This window comes from Pyrus communis, chromosome 12 (genome assembly GCF_041283825.1).
Source record: "Pyrus communis isolate YQ-2024b chromosome 12, ASM4128382v1, whole genome shotgun sequence".
Classification (NCBI taxonomy): Eukaryota; Viridiplantae; Streptophyta; class Magnoliopsida; order Rosales; family Rosaceae; genus Pyrus; species Pyrus communis.
The window spans coordinates 7,376,988-7,404,633 of NC_142576.1; the positions used below are offsets into that span (position 1 = coordinate 7,376,988).

The 27,646-nt window shown below is 36.8% G+C and overlaps 2 protein-coding genes across 3 annotated transcripts; both read right to left on the reverse strand.

Annotated features, from left to right (window-relative positions):
* Positions 1-3,194: 3,194 nt before the first annotated feature.
* Positions 3,195-6,398, reverse strand: LOC137745899 (uncharacterized). 2 transcript variants are annotated; one of them, XM_068485936.2, is made up of 6 exons: positions 6,074-6,398; positions 5,416-5,503; positions 4,739-4,920; positions 4,335-4,395; positions 4,189-4,237; positions 3,195-3,452 (listed from the first exon to the last, which is right to left on the reverse strand). In XM_068485936.2, the coding sequence occupies exons 1-5, from the start codon at positions 6,197-6,199 to the stop codon at positions 4,221-4,223; spliced, it is 474 nt and encodes a 157-aa protein (XP_068342037.2). In that variant the 5' UTR covers positions 6,200-6,398; the 3' UTR covers positions 3,195-3,452; positions 4,189-4,220. The 2 variants fall into 2 exon arrangements, with proteins under 2 accessions (XP_068342037.2, XP_088536881.1); XM_088680755.1 differs by lacking the exon at positions 3,195-3,452 and having other exon boundaries at positions 4,186-4,237; positions 6,074-6,333.
* Positions 6,399-24,105: 17,707 nt separating this feature from the next.
* LOC137745876 (putative proteasome inhibitor) lies at positions 24,106-27,438 on the reverse strand. The gene is made up of 8 exons (XM_068485910.2): positions 27,161-27,438; positions 26,890-27,061; positions 26,638-26,790; positions 26,339-26,431; positions 25,299-25,376; positions 25,169-25,197; positions 24,929-25,076; positions 24,106-24,357 (listed from the first exon to the last, which is right to left on the reverse strand). The coding sequence occupies exons 1-8, from the start codon at positions 27,333-27,335 to the stop codon at positions 24,285-24,287; spliced, it is 921 nt and encodes a 306-aa protein (XP_068342011.2). The 5' UTR covers positions 27,336-27,438; the 3' UTR covers positions 24,106-24,284.
* Positions 27,439-27,646: the final 208 nt, after the last annotated feature.

Below are 27,646 nucleotides of genomic sequence, written 5' to 3' on the forward strand. Positions count from 1 at the left end.
AATGTTTGTTTTTTCAAATTTTTGACGTATACGATCTCGAAGCATATACAAACATGTTTGACGGTTGGATCGTTGAAACTAGTTTAATAGAATGTGTATCATATCAAAACAATAGATTCACTAACACTTAGAGTTTATTTATACTTTCATTAAGTATAACATAAGATTTTGTGGTATCCACTAGTGTAAATATTTTAAATTGAAGATCGAGTTCATTCATGATATTCATATAGGGTCAAGGAGTGTAGCTATAAAAAAATCATCAAAATCAGAGTTAAAATAACCGTTAAATCGTGATTTTTCGTTTATAATCGTGAAAAAGTTTTGTCTCGTTACTTGATCTCTGAATGTTTGTTTTTTGCGATTTTTTGCTGATGTGATCTCGAAGCATATACAAACAAGTTTAATGGTTAGGATCGTTGAAATTAGTTTCGGAGAATTTATATCCTATCAAAACGATAGATTGACTAACACTTAAAGTTTATTTATACTTTCATTAAGTATAATATAAGATTTTGTGGTATCCACTTGTGTAAATATTTTAAATTGAAGATCGAATTCATTCATTGTATTCATATAGGGTCAAGGAGTGTAATTGTAAAAAATCATCAAAATCGAAGTCAAAATAACCGTTAAATCGTGATTTTTCGTTTATAACCGTCAAAAGTTTTGTCCCGTTACTTGATATCTGAATGTTTGTTTTTTGTGATTTTTTGCTGATGTGATCTCGAAGTATATACAAACAAGTTTGACGGTTGAGATCATTGAAATTAGTTTCGGATAATTCGTATCCCATCAAAACGATAGATTGACTAACACTTAGAGTTTATTTATACTTTCATTAAGTATAACATAAGATTTTGTGGTATTCACTTGTGTAAATATTTTAAATTGAAGATCGAATTCATTCATTGTATTCATATAGGGTCAAGGAGTGTAGCTGTAAAAAAATCAACAAAATCGGAGTTAAAATAACCGTTAAATCATGATTTTTCGTTTATAACCGTCGAGAAGCTTTGTCCCGTTACTTGATCTCTGAATGTTTGTTTTTTGTGATTTTTTGTTGATGTGATCTCAAAGCATATACAAACAAATTTGATGGTTGAGATCGTTGAAATTAGTTTCGGAGAATTCGTATCCCATAAAAACAATAGATTGACTTAACACTTAGAGTTTATTTATACTTTCATCAAGTATAACATAAGATTTTGTGGTATCCACTTGTGTAAATATTTTAAATTGAAGATCAAATTCATTCATTGTATTCATATAGGGTCAATGAGTATAGCTGTAAAAAATCATCAAAATCAAAGTTAAAATAACCGTTAAATCGTGATTTTTCGTTTATAACCGTTGAAAAGCTTTGTCCTGTTACTTGATCTCTGAATGTTTGTTTTTTGCAATTTTTTGCTGATGTGATCTCGAAGCATATACAAACAAGTTTGACGGTTGAGATTGTTGAAATTAGTTTCGGAGAATTCGTATCCCATCAAGTTCAATGGTGTGTGTGTGTGTGTGTGTGTGTATTTATTAAGTAGATTTAAATCTATTTATTTTGTACGTGTAATTGATTGGTACACGGAGTAGTACATTACGTGAGTCATTATAAATATAGTGAGATATGTCATATGTGTGATAAAAAGTTAATAACTTTAAAAAAAAAAAATAATTTCTCACCACTTCTATTAATTTTTATTTTTCCCTCTCTTTTTTGTTTCCTTTTCAACTTTTCTTATAATTTTCACTTTTCCCTCCGGCAGCCTACGGTGCCTACCCATTTTTCCCTAATTCCCTCTCTTTTTTGTTTCCTTTTCAACTTTTCTTATCATTTTCATTTTCCCTTCCTTTTTCTTCAAAAAGAGCGGCACTGCAGAGAATGGAATGGAATGATCAATTATAGAATCAAATCAATGGATGCATATTAATTAATAATTATTATAGTTTTTATAAAATTTAATTCAAAATTTAATATATATATATATATATATAATTATTATAGATAGTTAATATTTTGGGGGTATAATTATTATAGTTAATTTAATATATATATATATATATATATTTATTATAGTTTTTAGGGGTTTAAAATTGTTAAATTAATATATATAATTACTACAATATTTTTTTAGGGTTATAAAATTATAAAAATAATAGTATTCTTCTTGTGTGTCGTGTTACCCATGTGTATACTCGAATCAACCCGTAATCTTAACAGGTGCTTATCAGATTACCCGATAACAATCCGATTCGTTATCATGTCGATCCAAACACCTGTTAATTTTATGTTGTGTTGTGTCGAGTTATCGGATCGTGTCAATAATTGCCAGGCCTACATGGGATAGTTTGCAGGTTGGATAAGGTCGAGGCTGGGATAAGAAATCGAAAAAAAGTTTGGAAAGCAAAAGAATCCTGGCTTTGATGGGCCACCACCGCCTTTGAGGTCGGATTTGTTAGTTTCGTGTACGTTGGGAATTACAAGTGGAATCTTAAATTTGAGGTGAGCTAGAAAAGTGAATAAACTTTTTATCCACTTGAGAAATTACAATGGACAGGTCACCACCATCGCTTCAATAATGCAATGTCGTGTTCAAGTTTTTTCCTAACACTACAACAAGATGCTGTTATTAGTTTCACTCACATGTAAGAGAAATAAATTAATTATGAACTTGCATTTTAAGATTCGTTTCTAAAACCTCACTTAGAAATATAAAAGAATATTACTAAACTGTAATACAAATAATTTTTTTTAACCAATTAAAGTGAAAAGGAGAGTAAATAAAAAAATTAGATACAAGTGAAAAATAGAGTTATATTTTCTTGTCATACTTATATTATCAGAATGAATCTGAACTACATGTACTCACACAAGAATCAATTATATTACCAATTCATAATCAGTCTTTTCCAGAGAATTCTTGTCATACTTACATTGTTACTTTGAACGTGAACTAGACAATCCGAAAAGAGAACATTTTCCCCGAAGGATAACCCTATCACTGGGACTATGAGGTGATTTTAAAAACCAGCCACAAATACAACATAGGTTCAGATTTGGGTTCATGCCCATCAATCAGATTCTGTCTCAGGCCACAATCCATGGACCACAAATAGGTTGATCAGAGACTACAAACTAACTATCCAACCATCCACAGAGAAAAACAACAGAGAGCGGAGATAAAGAGAACCACATGGACTTAGAAGTACAAACCACTCATTAAACAAACTAAATTAACATCTAAATCTTGAACCATATTAGAGCAGTTGAGGATGATTAAGTCACTAAACCAAACATCCTTTACAGTAGAACAGAGAGAGAGAGAGAGAGAGTACATATTTCACAGAGAAACTAAAGAAGGTGCATACATATGAGTACTGTGTTTGGGGGGCTGGAGGAAAACAAACCAGCTGTGTCCACAACCATCTGCTGCTACCCTATTTCCTTCCTATATTATCTGCAAAACATAATACACAAAGGTCACTCAAATAAAACTATAGAGGACGACATTGATCAATTTGAAACGAGAAGAACCAAAATTATTGTTCGTAAACCGGATGAACAATTTTTGACAAAAATCTTTTGTGTACATATTAATAGAAGGGAAAAAACCTATGCTTCATATGGTAAGATTCTAAAGGTAAATGTCATGATTGAATATATAGGCAAGTTAAAAATTGAAATTCACCGAGGTCAAGAAAAAAGAAGAAAAAGTTAAGGACAACGTAGATGCTGTACCACCGACAAGTGTATATACCCAAACGTATGCTTGCACATTAGATACGTAATTATTAAATAATTGTCGGAGACTCAACGGTGTATGACATGCCACCAACAAGACGTGTCTATATAGTATTTACTGAAACGTATGCCTTCGTCAATAGGTCAACTTATATATAACGTGCCACCGACAATTGGTAGATGACATTCTGCCGAGAAGATGTGTCTATACTATAGATACTTGAACGTATGTTTGCATATTCGCCTATAGGTCAAATTAGATATGTAATTAATGGAATAATTGTTATAGACTCAAATGGTAGATGACGTGTCACCGACAAGAAAGTGTCTGTATTGTATACTGAAACGTATGCTTGCATATTCGTCCATGAGTCAAATTAGATACGTAATTATTAGAATAATTGTTGGAGACATGAATGGTAAATTCAAATAACGTTTCATAAGTAACATACCTTGACGAGTATAAGCTTCGGCAAAGGAGCCCTTAATAATAGAGGGACCCTGCAGAGATGGAAAATTTGGAAGAAAAAACAATGTCAGAAGTTTTAGAACAGTATATACAGATTTCTCCAGTAAACAATTGCAGTATGATTTATACCTTGCCACCAGTTTCCTCTAGAGGCACTTCCCGAATCATCCTCGGTCCCATCTTTCTTGTACTGAAATAATCACGAAATAATCTCCCAATAAGAGCCATATTCTAAATGGAAACTCCTTAGTTATATAGTAATTTTGAATAATTTGCTATATCCCGACATAACATGCCACAAAAGAGAAAATCTTGTGTGCCACAACCATGTATCAATATTTCTCATCATGTGACTTGTTATCTCTCGCCATAAAATGATAGAGACGCACCATACACCCGATGACAAGGGAAAATTTCCCGCCATAGAGAGCATGAAATGAACAAGTTACATCTCAATGTTCAAATTTTACACGATTACTCCATTGGTGCTTGGATTATACATAAAACATAACAGAACAAAGAAAAACGCTCACCGGAGTGATATATTCAGGGTTCTGGGTACTCTGGGGGTGAGCATAAATATCTTGGCCACCATAGTAGATTGATGAACTGAAATGGCAAGGTTGTTGCACTCTCTGGTCCCTATAGATGGAGCTTATTATGTCCATATTTGTTATACTCTTACTCTCACCTTCGATCTCTTTTGAGGCACCATCTGCAGCAGCAACAACACGATATCCATCCGAATCAGACACTTCCCAAACACACAATTCATGCTTACAAAATCAAGAATTACTTGGATCTACAATTACAAAAATATATATATATATATATATATATATTTTATAAAAAGGTCAACCCAATTAAAACTTTTTTATTTGAAAAGAAAATAAACATAATGTTCAATTCAGAATGAATAGTGCAGAATCCATATCGGACCCCCAGCAGTTATGCTCACGAGCTCTTTTGTTTGAAAAGTTTTAATTGGAAGCACGTCGAAATAATAAAAATCCAAGTGCTTCCTGAATAAAAACCGAAAGAACTTCCCAGAAGCACTTTTAGCCATGGCCCCTTCATAAGGAATAGGCTAACCAAGCTTATGCCTAGCATGCAGAAAGAAGCAATCTAAACAAAACTGGACAAAAAAAATACAAACTTCGGCCATAACGTATGAAAAACAACAGATGAAAGATACAAAAAGCAAACAAACCTGGCTCATCTCCGGGCTTGAAGTGCAATGGTTCATCCGTGAGCTTTTTCCCAGTGACTTCAGAACGCAGAGATTCCCTCCCAAACACCTGAATCAACAGAAAAATAAAATACTATATACACAGAATCTAACAAAAAGATCACCCAGGAGAGAGAGAGAGAGAGAGAGGGAGAGATTCAAAGAGGAGATAAAGCAAAATCCAATCAAAAGAACAAATATATACAACCATTTTATAATTCTAAACCCCTTCATTAATAAAATAATGTTATCTCAGTATGAAAAATTAAAAACTTTTCTTGATCATCCAATTCAGAAAATAGACGACAATTGAGAGCTTTCACCCAATTTCACCAAACTTGGGAGAAAATATAGATAAACCCCACCAAGATTTTAAGAGAGAGAATTGCAAAAACATCCCCCAAACAACGTAAATTGACGTAAAGGCGAAGGCTTGAAGCTAAATTCAATGAAAGAAAGGGAAAGAACAGAACCCCATTTGCCATCAAACAAAACCCAGCTAGGATTCTCATAATTTAAAAGCCAAAACGAAAAATGCAGAGATAAAAATCAAAACCTAATTAAACAATCGAAGAAAACAAGAAGGAAAAAACCCATAAAAAATTTCAGAAAAATAATTCAAAAAACAGGGGAATAATACCAAATCCTTGGACGAAGGCGCAAATATGGCCCCAAAAATCCCAGAAGAAGCAGATGACTCCTTCGACCCGAAAAGCTCAGAGGTGAAGGAAGAAGACGACGACCCAGTTTTCTTTCTTCCCTCCATTGCTCTTTCCCAATTATAAACCTAAACCTCTCTCTCTGTTTTTTATATATTAGGAGAGTGCTAGGTGTATATATTATAATATATGTGTGTGTGTGTGTGTGTATGTATATGTTGAAAAATAGCACCGTCAAACGAAGCTTAACAAATAAGAAAGGAAGAAAACCGCAGCAAGATTATTATATATTTATTATTTTGCTGCGAAATGAAACAGAAAGCAGGCGCGATAGATAAATAGAGACAGAGACAGCAAACAGAAACGGAAAAAAACGGAGAGAGAGGAAAGGGAGAGACACGTGAAAGATCATAACCATACTCAGTAAAATACGAAACCGTCGCTCCCCCCTCTCCCCCACCCCATTTTATAAGCCAAAAACGACGCCTACCCTTTTCGAATTTTCCCAATTTAATTTAGTCCAAAATTAATCATAAATATTTCTCACTCTGTTCTCTATTTTTCTTATGACGAAAACATATTAAGATTTCGATGGACTGATCACTCAGTATTGAATTAAACACAAATATAACACGTTATCGTCCTTTACGAAATCTGAGAATTCATACTATTTTGTACTACTAGTCGGTTCTGTTTCTCTGATTTTACTTTTGCGTTCTCCTCGTCCTTCAACCTGTCGAGAAGAGTTACAGATTTGTGCCACGTGGGCAGGGAGACGTCATTGTAGGCCCTCTAAATAAATCCCAGCCTTTTATTGCCACGAGTAGCTAGTGGATAATAACAACCCTACCCTACAACTCTTCCCATCGTACTCTTTTAGGCTTGTTTTCGACAATAAATAGGAATTGGTCTACCTTTGAATCTTACTGTTCGAATTTTAGAATTAAAAAATTTACATCTTTAATTTTTATGGAAAAAAAAACAAAGTCGTTAGTTTGTGAGAAATCGACCAGCAAAATAAGTTTATAAGAGCCGTCAAATTCTATTTGTGTGGCTCAAATTTTATGATTTCTAAACTCTAGACATTAAAATTTAAAATGGATCTAACCCTAATAAATAGGGTTAAGGATAGAGCTTCTAAAGGAAAAGAGAGCAACAGACCTTTATGACCTTCTTGTCGGACCAAACAGAGACGGGACTTCTTCCCCACTCTCCTGCTTTTTTAAGCTTGGATTTGGGATTCGATTTTGGGATTTGGATTTGGATTTGGATTTGGAAGTTGGAAGTTGGAAGTTGGAAGTTGGAGAATAATAATCCTAGCAATTTTCTCATTTGTTCATTTTCGTTTTACTTTCTTCTCCTTCTCACCATGCAATATCACCATCTATTTTTAAAATCACCTCTTGAAAATATCACCTCTTGAAGATGATGATGATGATCATAATAATAATAATAATAATAATAATAAATTTGAAATGTTTTAATCAACTAGTGCAGTAGTGCTTATGCTTATCTATAAATAGACGAACTATGTTTCTTACTTAAATACTGAAATTTTGAAAATGTTAATCAAACTTTAATTTTTTCTTCTTCTTCATTTGGTTGATTTTTCACAAAATTGATATTCAAAGGGTGGGCATCTAGATAGTAGATTATTTCGATTATCAAGCAATATTAAAAGATGAAAAAGAGATTCGAGAAGATAGAATCAAAAGATTCAAATGAGAAGTTTCTAGCATCCTGTTTATAGTCACCATTTAAAGAATATGATAAAAGATTTGGTCTTGTTAAGCAGTCTATTATATTATGTTACCTAACCCTCACACTAAAATGAATTTAGGATTCCGTACCAATGCAGTCATTGTATTAAGTCAAATAGTACTTTCATTCATAATTATAGTAAAAAAAATCATTTTACTATTAATAAATTTTCGCGACGAGGTTATTTAGGCATTTGATTGAGCACCTGGGGATTTGTGTACATGACTTGATGTGCGTGGCCAAGCAGTGTGCATGTGTAGAGTTTGCCGACCCCTGTTGATAGCTAGTACAATTCGCCGACATGAGTATTTTGTCAAGCATTTAGCGGCACCATGAGGTCGTACACGAGAAATATTAGCTGATAAAAACAAAACCAAATATATCCAACCTTTATGATTGGTTGTGTTGGATAAGAAAGTTTGCTCTATAAGAAAAGGATATTAATGGTCAGTAATACATGATATATGTTGTGTTTGAAGACACTGTACTTGAAATAATTAGGAGATGGATTGTCTGCACTCCCCTTCTCATATCCTTTTCATACCTTCCTGTTTTGTACGGTCACGGTTAAACCACGTCAACATTTTATATTAATTTTTTTATCAAAATAATAAGACAAAAAATAAATTTTGATGTGACTTAATAGTGACCGTACAAAACAAGAAAACATAGAAAAGATACGAAAAGAAGAGGGCAGACAATCCATCTCCATGGAATTGGTGGAGTTGAGTTGATTATATAAAGTTGATGATGGGACAAGGGGTCACGAGCACCCCCAAGTAGAAGGTGACGACCTCACAAGTCGAGGAATGAGAGATTGGACATGGCACAAGCTCTAGTCGCGTCGTCGGTTGAATTGCGTTGTGCTGTGCAGTGTACAAGTGAGGGTCGCCGCATGATGTAAGTGTGTTCAATTTTAAACTACAAGGATTGTCACCTTTCTGTACAAATGAATCATTCACTCATTCATTCACAAAGCAATATGCATTCTCATGGCCAGAATAAATAATTTGGTGAACTATAACCACGCAATCTTTGACTCTCTTTTTAAGGATCATCTATTTCTCCTTTTTTGTTATTATCTTTTTATTTCTTATCACGTAAAATAACTAAAAATTAGAAAGGAAATTGATTTTCACACACACTTTCATTTATTTTTTAGTCCATTAAATTGAAACATCAATAATGGACGTAAATATATAGAGGTGCATAGGAGAAGAAAAAAAATGTGTGAAAATTATTTCTCATACAAATATGCACCACAGAAGAATTTGAACTTAAATGCAAATGAAAAAGAACACTAGTGTAGCCAACTTGATTACACCAATTTGTATTATCCTTTGGATTCTATATTTCATCTTACAAAAATGAAACTTCATCTATTGAAGACATAACACAACATTCACTACTTTGGACAAGTTGCTTTTTTTTTTTTTGAACGAAAAAAAAAAAGCAACTTGTCAAAAGTTAAAAAAAAAAGAAGCAACTTGTCAAAAGTAGTGAATGTTGACAAAAGCATTTCTAGCTCAAATAGTAAGCATTCATTCATTGATCAGTTTTTTAGCAATACTTAGAAGGGTTAGGCGAGATTAACTCTTTAGTATAATGATCACTTGTAAGCCACCGACTCTCCTCGTGGGGTTGAGGACTCGTACACTCGGAAAGCTCCCACTTGTCCCTCCTCCCTCTTATTTTCTATTAATAAAGAGTAATGCTAAGGAGACTAAATTTGTAGACTAAATTAGCAAACCAAATAAGGTGTCACCATAGAAAATGAGCATGTTTGTCAACGATTAAGTAATAATCCAATCACCAACTTTCATGTCATTTAGTTTACAAAATTTAGTTTCCCTAGCATTACTCTTAATAAAATAATACAAAAGAACCAAATAAAAGCGGGGGGACGAAGACCACACTCGCAAAAAGATACGATCAACGAAAATAATACAACCAACTTTTAGGAAGGTAGTTGTTCTTATCATTGGTGGCCATAGTTCCAACTTTGTAGTCTCTGCCCCTAAAAGGCTACCACAAGCATAAACTCACAATAACACATTTGCCAAGCGCACAACTGTCAACGATATTGATATGTCACAATAAATACACACAACAAAGTCTGGCAGTCACATTGGTCACCACTGAATAGTGAGTCCACATAAGGTCATTGTAGTAGAGCGATACCGCATCAAGTCATCATTGACATACGAGACCACATAACTCATCGCTCAAAGATGAAAACCAATCTAGCCATCTCAACACATGCCGGTTCATTATATTGCTAGTTTTGTGCGCATAATTTTTCATATGCCAACTCATTAAGTTTGAGAGTTTTTCATCAAGAAGGGAGTTCATTGGGCTTTGCAATGTTATCTTTATTTTATGTTTTGTTGAAGTTTCTTTGGATTGAGGATATACATCCTAAGTGTCCTTTTTGATATTTGTATCGATTCTTAATTTTATAATAAATTTACAAAACCTCCTTTTTGTTTTTTTTTCCCAAAGATTAACAATTTTTTTTTGGGACAAACAATAACGTTAGTGAGTTAAGTTGTTAAATGTTAGACGGAAGGAGTAATAGGGATTGAATCAACACCAAAGTGTATAGACATTATTATTTTTCACTAGGGGTGGGCAAACGGGTAATGGAATCGTGGGTCGGGGTGGGTAATCTAGGTTCAGGGCTGGTATGAGGCGGTTCCAATTTTTTTAGAGAGTAAACGGGGCGGAGTGGGGTGATGACAATTAAAGGGCGGGCCTGAGTCATATTAAGAAGAATGGGCCCTCGGACCGGCCTGGTTCTTAGTGATGCGAAACGAATGTGACACATAAATTAAACCCTATTTGTGACAATTGTAGTAATGATGTAAGTAGGGATCGTTCTAATCGGGGATTAACTAGGGGTGCTAATCTAATATGAATTGACTCAAAAACATAAAAACTAAACTTAAAGACTCTTAACAAGACTACTATGACTCAGAACAGCTTTGAAACACTCAAAACTGCCTAAAACAATCAAATTGACTCAAACAGACACTAGAACTTAATTTGGACGAAAATACATTTGGTTTTGACTCTAAAGACTCAAAAGGACTCTTTTGGACAGATTTGGAACAAATGAGAAGGGGGGTTTTGATTTTGGACGAAAATAAGAAAAGATTGTAAAAACGAATTTGATGGAATGGAATGGATGAGAAGCTAGCTAAGGGGTTCATCTCCACACATGTTATACTTGCATATAAAACGATTTCCAATTTGCTTTTCAATAAACCATGAATTCTCAACGCCCCAGATTAACCGTGAATTGCACTAATTAACCCTCAGATTTTCCTAACGTTATTGAATTGGATGATTGCATACGACAACCCAAAACATTCCCCACAAGTTCCCTATATGAATTGCATAATAGAGATACAAGCAAGAATCATTAAGTTCTTTGAAAACCATAAGCATTGACGAAGCACTCGTTACTATGAATTGCATGAAACTTATGCCAAGAATTTACTTAACGCAATTGAGATCATCAACTTTTACTACTTGTGAATATAATTCCATAACGATTAGGTGAAATTTCCTTATATCCTAGCATCCGATTTATGCATGATAATTAAGCGTGCACTCTCAACCAACACACACAAATCAATGTAATTCACATAGATAAGTAAATTGAATTCACAACTTATGAAACGTAATTAGAAGTAATCAAATCATATCGCAAGCATAAACATGTATTTCGAATCCCCCCCTAACCAAGGGGGGGTTTAGTTCCTCATACGTACAAGACAAAGAGAATTGAAATTAAACCTTGAAATCAAAGGAAAAGAAACACCTAAACATTCCAACAACTCAAACTTGAATTGTATGAACGTTTAGGCCCTTTTCTCTTCCTCTTTGTTGCGGCATAAGGTCTAAGGATAGGTTTTGGGGTGGTATTTGTATGGAGGAATGGTTGTGTGATGGTGTGAAGTGTGTATGAATTTCTGGAATGGTGGAGGAAGGCACGGCACCAAGGGATTTGTTGCTGGAATGGATGTGTTTTGCACGGCTCCAATGGTTGTGTTGGTGGTCAAAATGGTTGAATGAATGAATCCCCCTTTGTGGCTGCAATGGATGTTTATTTATAGGTGGATGAATGATTAAAAGAGGGAATATGACAGCTAGGAGGTTGGTGGAAAGCTGGAAATGCAAAGGGGAATGCATGTGGCTGCAAGGTGTGAATGATTATGGGTGCATGTGGCTGAAATAATTAAAGAGTGATGGGATGCACGGCACAAAGGGAGATGGCTGATTGTGTGGGTGATATGTGAATGTGGTTGAATAATTAAGTGGCTGAATTAAAGAATGGGAGTGCATGTGCAAAACAGCTAGGAAAAGTTGTGGAAAGCTGGAAATGGGATGGGAGTGTGCACGGCAAGGGAAGTGGAGAATGAATATGTGGCTGCATGGTTGAATGATTAAAGGGTGCATGTGGGTGAATGTGTGGCTGCATGGTTGAATGATTAAAGGGTGCATGTGGGTTGGAAATGCATGTGGATTAGGTTGGAATTGCCAAGGTTATGCACGGCAAAGGGCTTTGTTTGTGTGAATGATGGCAGATTGTGTGTGCATGTGGCTGATTTATGAAGGGAATGCATGGCAAAAGCTTTGTATGAATGCATGTGGCTGAGATTAGGGTGAAAAGAAATGTGGTTTTAAGTAGTTAGAATAGGAAACAAAGTCCTTCCTTGCACGGCAAGGAAGGGAAACATAAGGGGACACACGGCATGGCTTAAGGTTGCAAGTTTTGTGACCTAGAATAGGTAGGATCCTTTGATATTAGGTCTTCAATTTCGTCCATTCCTTTTGCTCCAAACATAAGCTATCCATTCCAAGTCCAATTTTGCTCCAAAATGCATCTTTTTGCTTCCTTAGCCATATGAACCTAAAAACACACGAAAATGGCTTAAACTACTAAAACAACTATGAATTAACAATATAAATGCACGAAAACAAGCTAAGTAAGTCGCCTAAATATGCTCCTATCACTTAGTCCATCATCTAGGATCCCAACCCCCAGTCTGTAACTTGACTCTTTCTCGTCTCCTCCCACCCACATACTCTCTGTCACTCGTCTTCTCCTCCTCGACCTCGACGACATCAAAGTCAGAACTGCCACCGCCGTCGCACCACCCATCTCTCGATTCTCTTCTTCAACGAAGACCCCCATCATCAGCACCTCAAGATTGTCAAAAACCACCATCATTAGTGCCATGTGAATCGAAATTGACCACTATGCCCTCTGTTCTTAGTCTTCCAGTGTCTCATCTCAGATCTTAATTTTTTGTAAGATTGGGCATCTAGCCCATCTGGGTTTTCATTAATCTGTAGATATGGTGGGAAATCTGAGATGGGGTTTTTTTTTTCTTTTGAATTTGTTGTGGAGTTACACTTTAGTCTCATCCTTCTTCGATTTTGTTTCTAATGTTTAGATTAAGGAAAAATTGAAGGACAATGTCTCTTGTTGTTATATGTGTATGGATCTTGCAATCGAACGGTATAAACCCAAATCCCTTTTGTAGATTTTGAAAAGGAACTAGAGACAAAGTGAATGATTTTGTTGACTGTGTTGACAAAGTGATTGGTTTTGTTGATTTTGGATAAATGGTGCCATGATTTTATATATATGGATCCACAATGGGAAGTACATACAAGGCGGTGATGGAGTTCGGGTTTATCGTGACGGTGAAGCGGCTGAAGGACTCGAGTTACTCAAGGATGGAGGAGTTTAGGAGATGTGGACTTGCTAGGGAAGATGAGGCACCCACACTTGGACCTGTGGGGACCCGTAGGAATTGGCCCGTTTCAAAGGGGTCGGGTTAGGTCCGGATCCCATTTTGAAAAATCCAAAACCCGCCCCGCCCTGTTTTATTTACAAATGTGTCTGGTCCGGTTCCTTCAATTTTGGACCCTGCCCGGCCCGTGCAAACCCCTATTTTTCACCACCGTAGTAAAGCGCCATATGTGATTAACAAATTTTCATTCAGCAAAAATATTTCAGTATGTATATTTAATGGTAGTTAATACATACCCCCCTATTTTTTATATAGGAAGAAAAAAAAAGTATGGGTGAGATTTGGTTGTAACGAATTACATGGAAAATTCTTGATAATTTACAATGCAGGAATCCTCGTAAGTTTCACACAAAATCTTAGGTAAAGTTCATAGAATCCATCGAACCATGAGACAAATATGTTAATCATAATTATTAGTTTTTATACGTGAAATGAATTAAAATAAAATCAACCTAAATTAAGAAGGTTATCCTGTCCCAAATCTAATCAAATATGGAAATGGTATTCTTGTTGTGACCTGAGTTTTATTAGATTAAGAGATGCCGTAAATCTCACTCGTTTTTGTGTGGTAATGGCGGGTGACTACTGACACACCCCGACCGAGATCAGGGCATGCTGGCCGTCACACGAAGGTGACGTAGCCATGTGCGCGTGCGGAAGCTATTAAGATAGTAATATAAAAGTACTAATAATTAAAAACCTAATAGCATACAAAGTACTAGTGTATGTGAGACACAATTCAGAGCAAGTCTACAACAGTCCAAAAGGAAAAGATACGACATATATACACCCGAAGGTGACCCTACAATGGTGAGTGTCTGTCAGAAATGCCGGGACGCCCTCTGGGAAAAACCACCGAACCTTCTAGACCACTAGAACCTGGAGGGGCGCAAAAACAAAAGCGTGAGTGGGCAAAAACAAAGTTCTTTGAAAACTCTTTAGCAAAATACATTCTAACCCCTCGCCGTAAAACCTGTATACTTCCCAGAAAATGAACATATATACGTATGTATAGATATGTCAATCATGCTCCATGATATGCCATTCATGCTCCAATATGCCACAACATAATCTCATAATCAAATATAAATGCTCAAGTGTAATTCACATCAACAACATATAATCTAGCAGCCGGGAGTCACCTAACGTGACCTGTACGGCTGCCTCTAGAGCTCCACTCTCAACTCAATAACTGAATCTGCACACAAGTCGGAACCACTTAACGTGGTCTGTACGACAGGCTGGGTGTAATATATATATATGTATGCTCTAGTGCTACGATCACGTGAAGCTGTGCGATAAATCGCGGGTCACCTACAAGTCGGAACCACCTAATGTGGTCTGTACGACAGGCTTGCACCTATCTTGGATCCAAGGCGAGCATGCGGTGCTGGTGAACATACACGTGAAGGCTGTGCCCTGGCCCTGGGCGGGAGCACTGGTGAACATACACGTGAAGGCTGTGCCCTGGCCCTGGGCGGGAGCACTAACACCGGGGGTGCAGATTATGAGCTCTCTAAACATTTCAAACTACCATTGCATAACAACATGAATACCGCTTACCTGGCACTTACCTGTGCGTCCACAGCACCAAATACACATATATATATATATATATGTATGCCACTACTAATACATGCGATGATGCGTAAATAATATTCATATGATGCATGGCATAAAACAAATAACCTTTTCTATTTAATTTCTGGGAATTAATATGTATATAGGTATATACGGAAAACAAAAGCCCACTCACTGATAATTAGAAGGGTCGTAGCCCCCCTGCCTCAAGTGTGTACGCTCGTCCTCGGAAAACGAATCACCTATACGCGACAAAGTTACGAAAACGTTAATTTAAAAGCACCTAAGCAACTTCTCGTAATAACTTCTCATACATTGCTCAAATTGGACAATTGAATATACCAACGTGACCTACACAACCTCAGGATCACGCCCATATTTTTAGAAAAATTTTTGGACCACGCACGCGCCGGCCAAGGCACGAACCTACGCGCCCCCCAGGCGCGGCCACGTGCCAGGCACACTGACGGTGTCAACAGACGCCGTCAGGAATATTCCGTTAAATCTAACCAGATTCCGTCCACTGCCGTTAGGAATATTCCGTTAGACTTAACGGAATATTCCCCTTTCTTCTCCGGCGAGCCTCCAGCGTCGGCGACGGCGCCGGAAAACTGGGAAATTTTCTAACTTAGTTTTCTCCTTCGTTTTTCAACCAAATTTCACGTTCTTTATACCAAAATGAAGCTTAGGACTAGTAGAACAACGTTAGACTAGTTTTAAGGCCTAAAAATTAAGGAATCTCACCTGCAACAACGATCCAAGTTCGGCCAACTTTGAACAGGACGATCCCGACGTCCAAACTCACCCAACGAACCACTCCGAGGCTCCTTGGGACCTCACAAACACAACTACAAGCTTAGAAATTCCAAAAACACACTAGTTTAGGTTTGCATGAACAGTGTAATAATCGGACCTCGTCGAAACGACGTGAAAACAACGATATCCTTACCTGAAAATGGCACCACTGGACTCCTCTCAGCTCCATGAACACGATGGTGGTCTTGGTTTCTTGATTGGTGAAGTATTGAGTATATGTGTGTGTTGTCCGTGTGTAGAAGAAGAAGAAGAGAGGAAATGGACTCGGGGAGAGAGAGAGAGAGACAGAGAGAAGACAGAGAAAGACAGAATGAGGGAATGAGGGAGGGAATCCCGGGAAAGTGAGGGTGATGTGTGAGTGTGTGTGTGGGTGTGATCCAATACATTCCACACCACACCAACAACTAATAACGTGTCAAAAACGATCTAGGGGTAAAATCGTAAATTCATACGTACGTTTTAATAAATCCCGGGACGGGATGTTACAACTACTACCACCACATTTTTTTTACAAATTCAAACGTACTTAGCGATAATATACACATAATATGTTGTACCTAATAATAGTTTGTCAACAACTATAAGTAACAAAAAAATGCAAAGAAAAATAGTTTGACAAAAAAATATGAAAAAATTATTGTGGATCACCAACAATTTGGAAAAAAAAATCCATAAAAAACAAACCATTTGAAAAAAGAGAGAATATTTAACGTTTGTAGGACAAAACAATTTATTTTGATAGAAAGAATATAATTGGAAAAAGAGATAATAGAGTTAATAACTAATATCCCACTAAATAAGGAAAAAAAAAAACACATCCAACAACTTAGAGGATAAATTCAGAAATTAATCATTATTTTACTTTCAAAAAAATACATAATGATATGTAATTTAAATTAACTGAAAATGCTAAGGTGTTTATTGGTTAAAGCACATTAGTCAAATTTTGAAAAGATACAAATGTTTAGTCTAAAAGATATAAAATTGTAGGGAATTCTAATTTTCTCTTTAATTATCCTAATATGTTCATTTATCAAGGGGTCTGTGGATATCACACCCCTATTATTTACACTAAAGAAGAGGGGTGGGCTTAGCCTCACAATTGACTAGTAATAATTTGGTTCAAATTCGCTTTTGGCGAGAATCAAACCTAAAACCTCTCACTTATAAGTGAAGAGAAATATCACTAGATTGTAGTACTAAGTCGCTACTTAACTAATTGTTGGATTGGTTGGTTTTTTTTTATATGGGAAGGTGTTGCGTGGACAGAGGAGGAGTACAAGATGTTTTTGGTGGGCTTACATAGGGTAGGAAAAGAGAGATCGGAGGGGGAGAGGAGATTTTTATTTTTCGGAGGGATTGTTTTTTCTGAATTGGATATTAATATAAGATTTTTAAAGGGTAAAGTAAAAAAAACTACCTCAACTATTGGGGTCACGACAGTTTCATACCTCATCTTTTAAAATTGACAATGTCATACCGCATCTTACGAATTTGTGACAATGTCATACCTCTGTCAATTTTTCGGTTAGTTTTTCTGTTAAGTGCTGACGTGGCAAAAAACAAAGACCACTCACTAATCCAGCTGGATTAAAAAATAATTAAATATTAAAAAAAATTAAAAATAAAAAAACAAAACAAAAAAATTTCCTAGGGGTGCGGCGGGACCCTTTCCCCTCTCCTTCTTCTTCTTCCTTCTTCTGGTTTTTTTCTTTTTTTTTTGTGTTGCAGTTTCCATTTTTTTTTTCCTCCTCCTCTTCTTCCTCCTTCTTCTTCGATTCTTCCTCCTTCTCCTGGGGGAGGGGGGGGGGGTGGTTGGGTTTTCAAATTTTTTTTTTTTTTTTTTTCCTCCTCCTTCTTCCTTCTTCTTTTTCTTTTTTTTTTTCTTCTTCTTCTTCGGTTCTTCCTCCTTCTTCGGGGGGGGGGGGGGGGGGGGGCGGGTGGGGTTGGGTTTTCAAATTATTATTATTATTTTTTTCCTTCTTCTTCTTCTTCTTCTTCCTCCTTCTTCTTCTTCGGTTCTTCCTCCTTCTCCTGGGGGGCGGGTGGGGTTGGGATTTCAAATTTTTTTTTTTTTTTTTTTTGTGTGTTAAAGATTAAGCAGAAGAAGATGAAGATGGGGAAGAGAGAGAGAAGGGGAAGAAAGGGATGACTAAGGTTTTTATTTTTTTATTTTTAAATTTACTTTTATTTATTATTTTAATATTTTAAAAATATTAAATATTTTTTTTAGTTTTTAATAATATTTTATTAATTTTTAATAAAAAGTGGTCACAGTCTCTTGCCACGTCAGCACTTAACAGAAAAATTAACGGAGGTATGACATTGTCACAAATTCGTAAGATGCGGTATGACATTATCAATTTTAAAAGATGAGGTATGAAACTGTCGTGACCCCAATAGTTGAGGTAGTTTTTTGTACTTTACCCATTTTTAAATGTGCATATAGATTGTTTCACTGAGAAAAACTTCAAAAAAGAGTATTGCCAACAAGGGAAGAACGACGATTGAAAAGTAAGCTAATAACATTCGTGGTTTTTCTTTTGGCACCCTTCAAACTGTCAAACCAATATTCTTATAATAAACCATTAATGGTGCAACATTTCATACAATTTGTTGATTAAAAAGAATTGGTACTATAAGAAGTTTGGATACCTTCAACTGAGTCATAAGTCAAGGGGAAAATGCACTGATCCAAGGAACATATATTACCTTGAATAACTTTGTTTTTAATAATTCCGACTTTACTTTGAAAACACCATAAAGTATGGGAGCATTAAGTTGCCAAGTTTGCCATTCAGATAATCTGTCAACTCAAATGGTAATTAATGGTCAAATTGCCAAACATTTTTCTCATCAGACCAAAGAATGATTAAAACCACTGAAATATATATTTTAGGAAGTCCAATAGTTAATTACGTAGAGAGGGTATGATGGTACTGTTTTGAAGTATTTCGGTGCTTTTGCCTACTATTGCAGAGGATTGGCGTTCACAATGGTGGGATGCCACTTCTTGAAGTGAATTTATCAGAATTTTTGTTTATAATTACAGGAAAAATTGAAATATTATTTAGAATAATACTAAAAATACTATATTTATAGATAAATTTGTAAACTAAATGATATGGTGTACTTTTTCTGAGCCACCCCAGAAAAAATTCTTTCAACACATACGATTGCAATTACCAATTCTTTGAAAATATTCACAACAGTCAATTCTATGAAAATATTTGCAATTGTCAAGATACATGGTTTCACTTACTAGTACTTTGGAAATATTCACAACGGTCAATTCTATGAAAATATTTGCAACAGTCAATTCTTTGATATCAACTCTACCCAAGAGGTCAAGAGAGTTCTCCTAGAAACCCTTTCAAACCAGCGTCAAACCCTAGCCTTCCTCCTTGGCCGCCGGCCTCTGGCTGAGGCTAGGGGCCGATGGGCAGCTTCTCCTTCTTCTCCTAGCCTCCCCCCTCCTTCACGTCTTTCCTTTCCCTTCTTTCCTTTCCCCCCTTCCCACTCCACATCTCCCTAGCCTCACCATCCCCCCTCTGTTTTTCTTTACATCATCTTCCCCAACCCAGTCTTCTCAGCCCTCCACCTTCATTTCCCATCCCATGTCTCTCCCCCAACCTTCAGATCCAGACCTTGCCCTCTCGTGTGGGGGTGGGTCTGCGGATACATATGGGTCTTGCTCTCCCACCATTTTGACTTGGCTTCACGCTTCCCCCAGATCCAGGTTATGCCTTGCTCAAGGCCTCTTCCTTCCCAATCCTTCTCGATCTGGGTCTATTCACAAAAGAAAGCTCGATGCTGATATCTGGATCCATTTACAAATGGTTATTCCATTGCTGGCAAGATTCGTTTTGTGTACCAATCATTCTCTCTTTGTTTTGGCTTCGATTCAGAGTTTTGTGTTTGGTTTGGGGCTGTTGGCAGGTCGGAGCCACTTCCGCCATTCTTTCCCGGTGCTAAGAGTTTCAAATCGAATGTTGCTATCGACTTTTCTAGGGATCAGCTGCCCTCTGCACCCAGATTTGGTGCTGCACTGCCTGGTCATGCAAACTTTGTGGCTGCTCAGCCTTGGGCGGGATAATTTAGTGTTGCACAGCTTGGGTCGACCTGTTTTGATGGCCCCGCTGCCTGAGGTTTCCAAATTTGGACACTCCGGTGTCTCTTCATCTGCTACGGGACTCACTGAAGGTGATGGTCCTATTGATGCTTGTCATTGCGGGTTGCCTTGTCTCAGAATCGTCTTATCCCTTCATCGGAATATGCCGGATTGTGGTTCCCTTCTTGGTTTTTTTCTTTTTCTTTTTTTTTGTTTAGTTTCGGACTAGTTTAATTAATTTAGTTCATCTTAGTTTAGTTTTGGTCTCACCTAGCGAGTGTTGTGGCCACGCTGCAATGTTGGTTGGATGTTGTTTTTGCATTAAGCGATGTGTTATGTGGTCTCGTCTACCTACGATGACTTTATATGATCTTGCTCACACGATGACTTTACGTGGCCTCGCTCTTTGGCGATGACCCTTTGCAGTTGCTAATACAGATATGTTATATCTATCATTCCGTGATAGTTTTGTATGGTGGCGTGCGAAGTTTTCGCACATGTGGTAGTCGTTTAGGGGTTTTTTATTGTTGTCTTGCTTGAGCAAATTCACCTCCAAATCATTGTAATTTCTTCCCATTCAAATTTTCATTGCAAATCTACAACAATAGTTGTTTTTTTTTTATTCTAGATCTACAAGCGATAGTTAGAAAACTAAAAATCAATAAAAAATAGTTAATTGATCAGTGAAAATGTATATTGAAATGGTATTATTATTAAAGTTGTTACATATTAGGAATCACGTAATTAGTTGAAATGAAGCAAGACTTTTTTATATACTACATTTCGTGTAAATCATCCCCCAACTACAGAACATCACAAACATCATATTTTGCTGCTCTCCCTCCGTAAGAGATCAATTTTTGTTTTTTTATTAGGACGTGGATGATAAAGAAAAATATATTCCTTGCACAATATATTAAAAACATATTTTGGCAATTAAAATGAAAAACAACTAACTCAAGACATTTTTAGGTGCACATACAGTCCGTAATTAAAAAAGCCTCTCGCACGCACATGAATGCATGTGAAGAGGCTAGTGTGTGTGTATCTACTAATTAATAAAACACTCATTGTCAATCAAAATCTTATGAAATTACCAGTTTAACCCCCTAATTAAAACAGAACATGAATAAGAAATATGAGACAAAAATGTAATATCACACAACCAAATTTTGCTGTTATTTTTTTTTTTCCAAAACCTCACCTACATATAATTAATAAAAATAAAAAAATAAAAAAAAAAAAAACTTTCCACTCCCACATTCTTTGTCACTCTCTTCCTCTCTCCTTCTATTTCAAAAACAAAAATAAAATTTTTTCTCACGCATTTTGTGTGTGCCCATATGCTAGTATATATAAAAAGAGTACCCCAAAATGGTGAAACATTCAAAATACTATAAATTGCCGTGTGGACTATGCAAATGCCAATTGTCTCTCCCCCAGTTAAGATTTTTAAATAGAGCAATTAATTTTAATAAAATTCCAAACTAGCAAAACAAAAGCTTAGTGGGTGTTTTCTTCTTTTATTTCTTTAAATTTTTTAATAAACAAAAAATTATAAATAAAGAAGAAGATGTAAAAGAGCAAATTGCCACAAACTCAAGAGGCTAGTACGTATAATATGTTCTACTTTCGAAAGCTCTCATGTGAGTGTTAACTGCTTCTGTGGAATTGGCACATGGAAACCTATATACGATGAAGGGGTCTCTAGAAGTCAATTATTGGAGCAGCAGCAAAATCCACCTGTGAAGAAACTTCAGCCACGTTCCTAATCTCAACTTCCACCTAATATCTCCCCTTAAACACACACACTTTGAAAACCTCAGCACCTTGGATTGGTTCTCTGAGTAGATGTTTGCAGGTTTTTTCCTTTTTGTCTTTTTTACACGATGGATATTTGGGAGGGAAAAAATTGAACTGAGAACTTTAACCGTAAAACTAAATGTTGTTAACCAACTAATCTACCAATCGCCTTAAGAAAATCAACTAGTAACATAATTAGGTCAATACATAAAGTTTTATGTAACCAGCATCAAATATCTTCCGATTAGGCAATTATTAGTTCAGAATCATTAGCATTAGACCGGCAATCAAACAGAGAATCATAGAACTCCATCAGGTATAAATTAACGGTTTACATTATCCAGCTTAAAGGGGAGGAAAAACCTCTAATTCCAGTAGTATATGGGATATTTTACAAAGTATAGAGAAGAAGAGAAAGCCAATGAAAAAGCCAATGAAAACAAAATATCTCTTGGACTGTTAATGCTGTTTCCAAGGATGACATTTCAGTTTAGTGCAAGATCCCTTCCACGTACTTGTGCATTCACCTCCAGCTCCATCACAGCACTCGCAAACTATTCCGAGTGTTCCAAAAACCTTCGCATATCCTGCAATTTGTTCACACAACACATCTAACTAAGTCAATTCAATTATATCCAAAATCAGAGACTGTACTGTGATGCCCCGGTAGCGGTATTTCAAACCAAACATGCGTGGATTGCATGCGTGACACTGCATGATGGTTTGAAATACCGCAACGTGACGAGTTTCTCTCTCAGTTTGGGGTTACATGTAAGACGTAGTATGTTGCTTGAACTTTTTACCTTGTTGTGGCGAGAGGGAGAGTGGCCTTCCTTCAGCACCTGAAGATTTCCTAGATGTAATAAGAACAACTAGAAGCAACAAGAAAGGAAGAAGAGAATACTTTGGGAGGCTCATATCTGTGCTTTTTCCCCCAGCAAAATCTGTGCTTTTGCAGCTCCAGAAGGTCCAGGAATTAGTAAAGGTAGTGGGTTCCGAAGTATATATTTTAACTCGAACTAGAAAGGATATATATATATAAGGAACAGTGATGGATTATTTATTTATTTATTTAAAATGTCTTAATCAATGTAGAATAAGTGTGCTTTTAGAGAAAATGCTGGGAAATGTTTCACACGTTGCCCGGAGTCTTACGTCTCAGCAGGTTTTGGAATTTGACATGGAATAGCATGGAAGCTTCCTTCTCGTTTCTAGATTTTCAAGTGGCCGTTCATATTGTGGCCGACTCTAATAATGGAGAGAAACTCTCTGGTAAGCTGTAACCAAAATATTACGCGTTAAAAGTTTATTGAATCGGTGATATACTTTTTAAATATGTGTCTAATTTTTATTGAATAGATGATGTCACTAGGTTAATATTTATTTTTTAATACAAATGATATTTTACAGTTATCTGAATTACAGGAATGAAGATCGGAACTCGATTGCATAGCCGAAGCACACTACTCTAGGTTGCAAGAGAAAATCTTTGCTCATCGCCTCTACAACTTGGAGAAAGATTTACTTACATCATTTTAAATGCCACCATGACTATGCAATTTCATGTGAAAACATTAAATCACATGGCATCGTGCTACTGATCCAAGTTGCCAAGTGACATCTAGAAGGGTGCAGATGAGTCCCTTCAAAACATGAGTCGATACGTTACATTAAATCACATGGCATCGTGCTACTGATCCAAGTTGCCAAGTGACATCTAGAAGGGTGCAGATGAGTCCTTTCAAAACATGAGTCGATCAACGTATCGGATTCTTGTGATCCTATGATGGTCGTTGAGACGAGTGAAGACTGCCTTTTTGTGACTTGAATTCTCTAGGAAAATCTAATTTCTTCATCCATTTTCTTCAAAGGATAGAGACATGTTTTCAAGGGAGCTAGAAACAGATTACCTCTGCAGGGTATCAGCCTTCACGTAAGAGGCGGGGCATATGATATTTGTGGTCAATTTTTCTTAGGAAATTGAAGGAAAGGGTAATGAACAACACCGAGATCGTTTCGGAAGGGCTTAAACCGCTTCTAGACAGTCAAAAGTCCGTCACCTACGCAAAACCGAATAGCACGAACAAATTGCTGACCGAAAGGACGTTCGGGATCTCAAATAAACAGCATATCTGATACTCTTATGAAAACATCTCCTTTACAATGTCAAAGTTTACACAGCAACTTGCAAGCCAAACAAGAAAGCAAGAACAAAAAAGTGATCCTCTGTCAGCTCCTTGTAGTCCTCAAGTTTCTTATTTGATGACAAACTACATGTCTTGCACAGCATACCTAAATGAAATCTGAGCCGCGCCCGAAATGCTCCAGATCTGGATGAGTGCCACCTCCCCGCCTCCGTGGATTCCTGCAAGAAATAGAAATCATACAATACTATATTCCAGATGAAGGTACTTTGATCTGAAAACTTTGCATCCATCATTCATTATTTGTTAGCTCCCAAACGCCGTAAACCATTGTATATTCATTTGGAAAGTAACAGTGAACCCACAGGTAATAATCTCAATCGATACCACCCTGATGGATTAAGTAGGATCAAAGGCCTCGAGTCGAAAAAAGGCTCATTAAACCTATAATTTTTGGCATGTTTTGAGGGGAATAAAAAGGCGCTAAACTAAAAATAATGACAGCTCTATCAGGTGGAAACCAGGCAAGAAACTAATTTCGATTCCATTTTCCTACCACTGGGGAAATCAGATTTTAGTAAAAGAGAGAAGAGTACAAATAACCGACTCTACACTACCCTTCCAGCACATAATCAAAACAATGACCAACTTTACCAACCAAAACCGAACAAAAACTATCATCAACCCTCAAATTCAAGCCACTGAACCATAATGATGGCTGTAAGCCGTCTTACAGAATCAGATGGATCATACAACAACCAAGAATTAGTGAAAATTTACTATTCCACATACCTTGCAAATCGATTAGGCTCAAAACCAGGAACACCCGGGGGCCCATAGGGATCAAAACGGGCACCTGGTGGAACACCTTCTGGCCTAGAGGGATCAAAGCCAAACCCAGGCTCTCCAACGCCACCAAACCAACGAGGGTCACGGGGTCCTATTTGCACAAAATGAATGAACTGTGACTCCCAATAAAAAAGTAAAGTGATTATTATCAGCACAATACGAGTAAATAAGTATTATACAAACCAAGAAGCATGCCTCCACTGTCACCACCCCTGAAAGATTGACATAACAAACATGTTGTCAAATATGGAACAGTAAAACAGGGTTTAAACTGCAATGACCACCAATATGATGCCTTGTTGAAATACAGTACCTTGAAGGGTAGATTCCAGCACCAGGCCCAGGCAAAAGATCACTGCCACCATAAGGCATGACAGGAGGATATATAATTCTGCAAAGCAAGCCAGAAAGCATAGAGTAAACTGCATACTTTGAAAACTTATCCATGCAATATATGAGCTAATTTGTAAAGGGGAATAAAACCAGCCACTGAGTTTTTAAGGGTACAAATGAAAATTTTGAACACGACGCCGCTAACTCACTCCGATCACAACAAAAAAGACATATTGCGACAACTGTCTATTTTCTTCCTAACATTATCAATGCAATTCCCAAACTCTCTTAACAACTAACCTCTAATTAATCTGAATGAAAAACTTCCGAAAAAAATTAAAACATTTAGGTTCCTCTCACAAGGTAGAAAGGGATGTCATTTTACTAATATTAATTCAAGAAAGAAAGTTTTTATTTATTTATATTTTAAAGCTAGAAAAGGATAATTTGAACCTCCTAGACTCCTAGTTATTTCCTTACAAATTGATGGGGAAACTAAGAAGTAAGAATAATCTTCGAAATTAGATAACGAAAATAGTATAGGATGCTATAAACAGGAAAGCAGCCACTTATCCCAACTTGACTTGATTAAACATACTGAAACAAATCTCATATATGGACCCTCTAAATTGGAAATTGGTTAAATGTATGTCCCATGGCCAGATCCAAATGGTAAAGGCAGTTACACTGCTCCACAAGGCGATGAAATATGAAACCACTCGTCAACGGACGAATTCCCAAGAGGGAGGACTGGATCATATGTGAAATTAACTTTGTAATGTACAGACATCTACTGTCTGCTCCATTTTGTTAGGGACTGAATCAATGTCCCCTCACAATACCACAACAAACATATAATCTAATGATCTTGGGAAAAAAAGCACGTAAGATTTATCAAACAAACTTTCTTTAAAACCCAAAGCATAAGCTAGCAAAACTTAACAAACATATGGACTACCTAGAATCACACGCAGAGCGACATGAAAATACATAAATGCTGAGAGAGCGAGAGATAGATACCCTGAAGGATCAGTGTAAGGGCCTGAAGGTCCAGTGTAAAAGCCTGAAGGTCCGGAAACAGGCTCAGTTGTTGATCTCTCACTCCTTTCTGAACTGCAAAGTTCCATAACAAAAAGGCAAAGTATAATAAGAACACTCACTGATTCTTAACCTTCATACCCATAAATTTGCATAACTATAACGGTGACTACTTTAGCACAATCCTAATACAATTCAACATAAAAAAGTGCATGTAAAACTCAGATTAAAAACAAAAATTTCAGCAGAACCGAAGCGAATGCAAGACACTACCCGGTTACCTTTCAAGGTTACTTGAAGAACCGGATGTGGAAGATGCAGACCCATATAATTTTGACAGAACTTCAGTATCCAAATTCTTCACCAAATTCTCCAAATTCTTGAACTGTGTGGAGTAATTGCTCCCCCCATCCTCTCCAACATATTCACCAACGCTGAAATTCGTTTCGAAAACCACCGAAACCCCATTAACAAGCAACAATTATAAGAACCCAATTTTGTAAAAACACAAAATAATTGCAGCAGAAACTTACTCGATTTCGAGATGGACGGGCCGAGAACTCCCATCAGCCAGAGCATCCACAAGTAACTTGCCGTTCATTACAAGGCATTTAACAAGCACCTTCTTCGAGCCCTTTTCTGGGTTTATATAGACAAATGCGTACTCGCCGTCGAGCTCGTTCCACTCCTCCATGCCCACTTCATCTGCAACCCCAAATTAACAAAAACCCAGAAAATTTTTGAGAGAAATTATCAAAATTCTAAGAAAAATTAAACATTTATCGAAATTAAGCATGTGGGTACCCGTAGAAGACGAGGAGAGAGCGGAATCGGAGAAGGCGGGGGGACCGACGGCGGTGAGAACGTAGCCGGCGGCGAGGAAGGAGGCGTGAACGGCGAAGGCGACCTTGTCATCGTTGTTGCGGAAGGTCGGCCTCGCGGCTCTGATCACGGCCATCACCGACTTGTCGTTCGCCATGGCTGTGTGAATCAGTGCGATCGATCGGTGGGTTTTTCTGTTTGATGTTTCTTGCGCGGGAGGAAAGGCTTTGGGAAACTGGAAAGACAAAAGAAGAGAGAACAGGTGAGAGTGTTCGCGGTTCAGTGACTATAGCTTTGGGCCCATTGGAGTCGGTAGCGGCCCAGTATAATTCAAACGGTCGGTAGAATTCACAAGGAAGTAATTTTGACACTATCTTTTTAGTTTTTTATACCGTCGTGTTTAATCTTGATCGTTGATTTCACTTGATTTGTTCCAGCTGATAATTAAAAAAAATAAAAATAAAAAAT

Coding starts and splice junctions, on each gene's coding strand:
- LOC137745899 (XM_068485936.2), bottom strand. CDS start 6,199: ATGGAGGGAAGAAAGAAAACTGGGTCGTCGTCTTCTTCCTTCACCTCT. Junction 5,504..6,073: donor CGCCTTCGTCCAAGGATTTG/GTATTATTCCCC, acceptor CTGTTGATTCAG/GTGTTTGGGAGGGAATCTCT. Junction 4,396..4,738: donor ACCCTGAATATATCACTCCG/GTGAGCGTTTTT, acceptor TGATTATTTCAG/TACAAGAAAGATGGGACCGA.
- LOC137745876 (XM_068485910.2), bottom strand. CDS start 27,335: ATGGCGAACGACAAGTCGGTGATGGCCGTGATCAGAGCCGCGAGGCCG. Junction 27,062..27,160: donor TCTCTCCTCGTCTTCTACGG/GTACCCACATGC, acceptor TTGGGGTTGCAG/ATGAAGTGGGCATGGAGGAG. Junction 25,377..26,338: donor CCTTACACTGATCCTTCAGG/GTATCTATCTCT, acceptor CTTGCTTTGCAG/AATTATATATCCTCCTGTCA.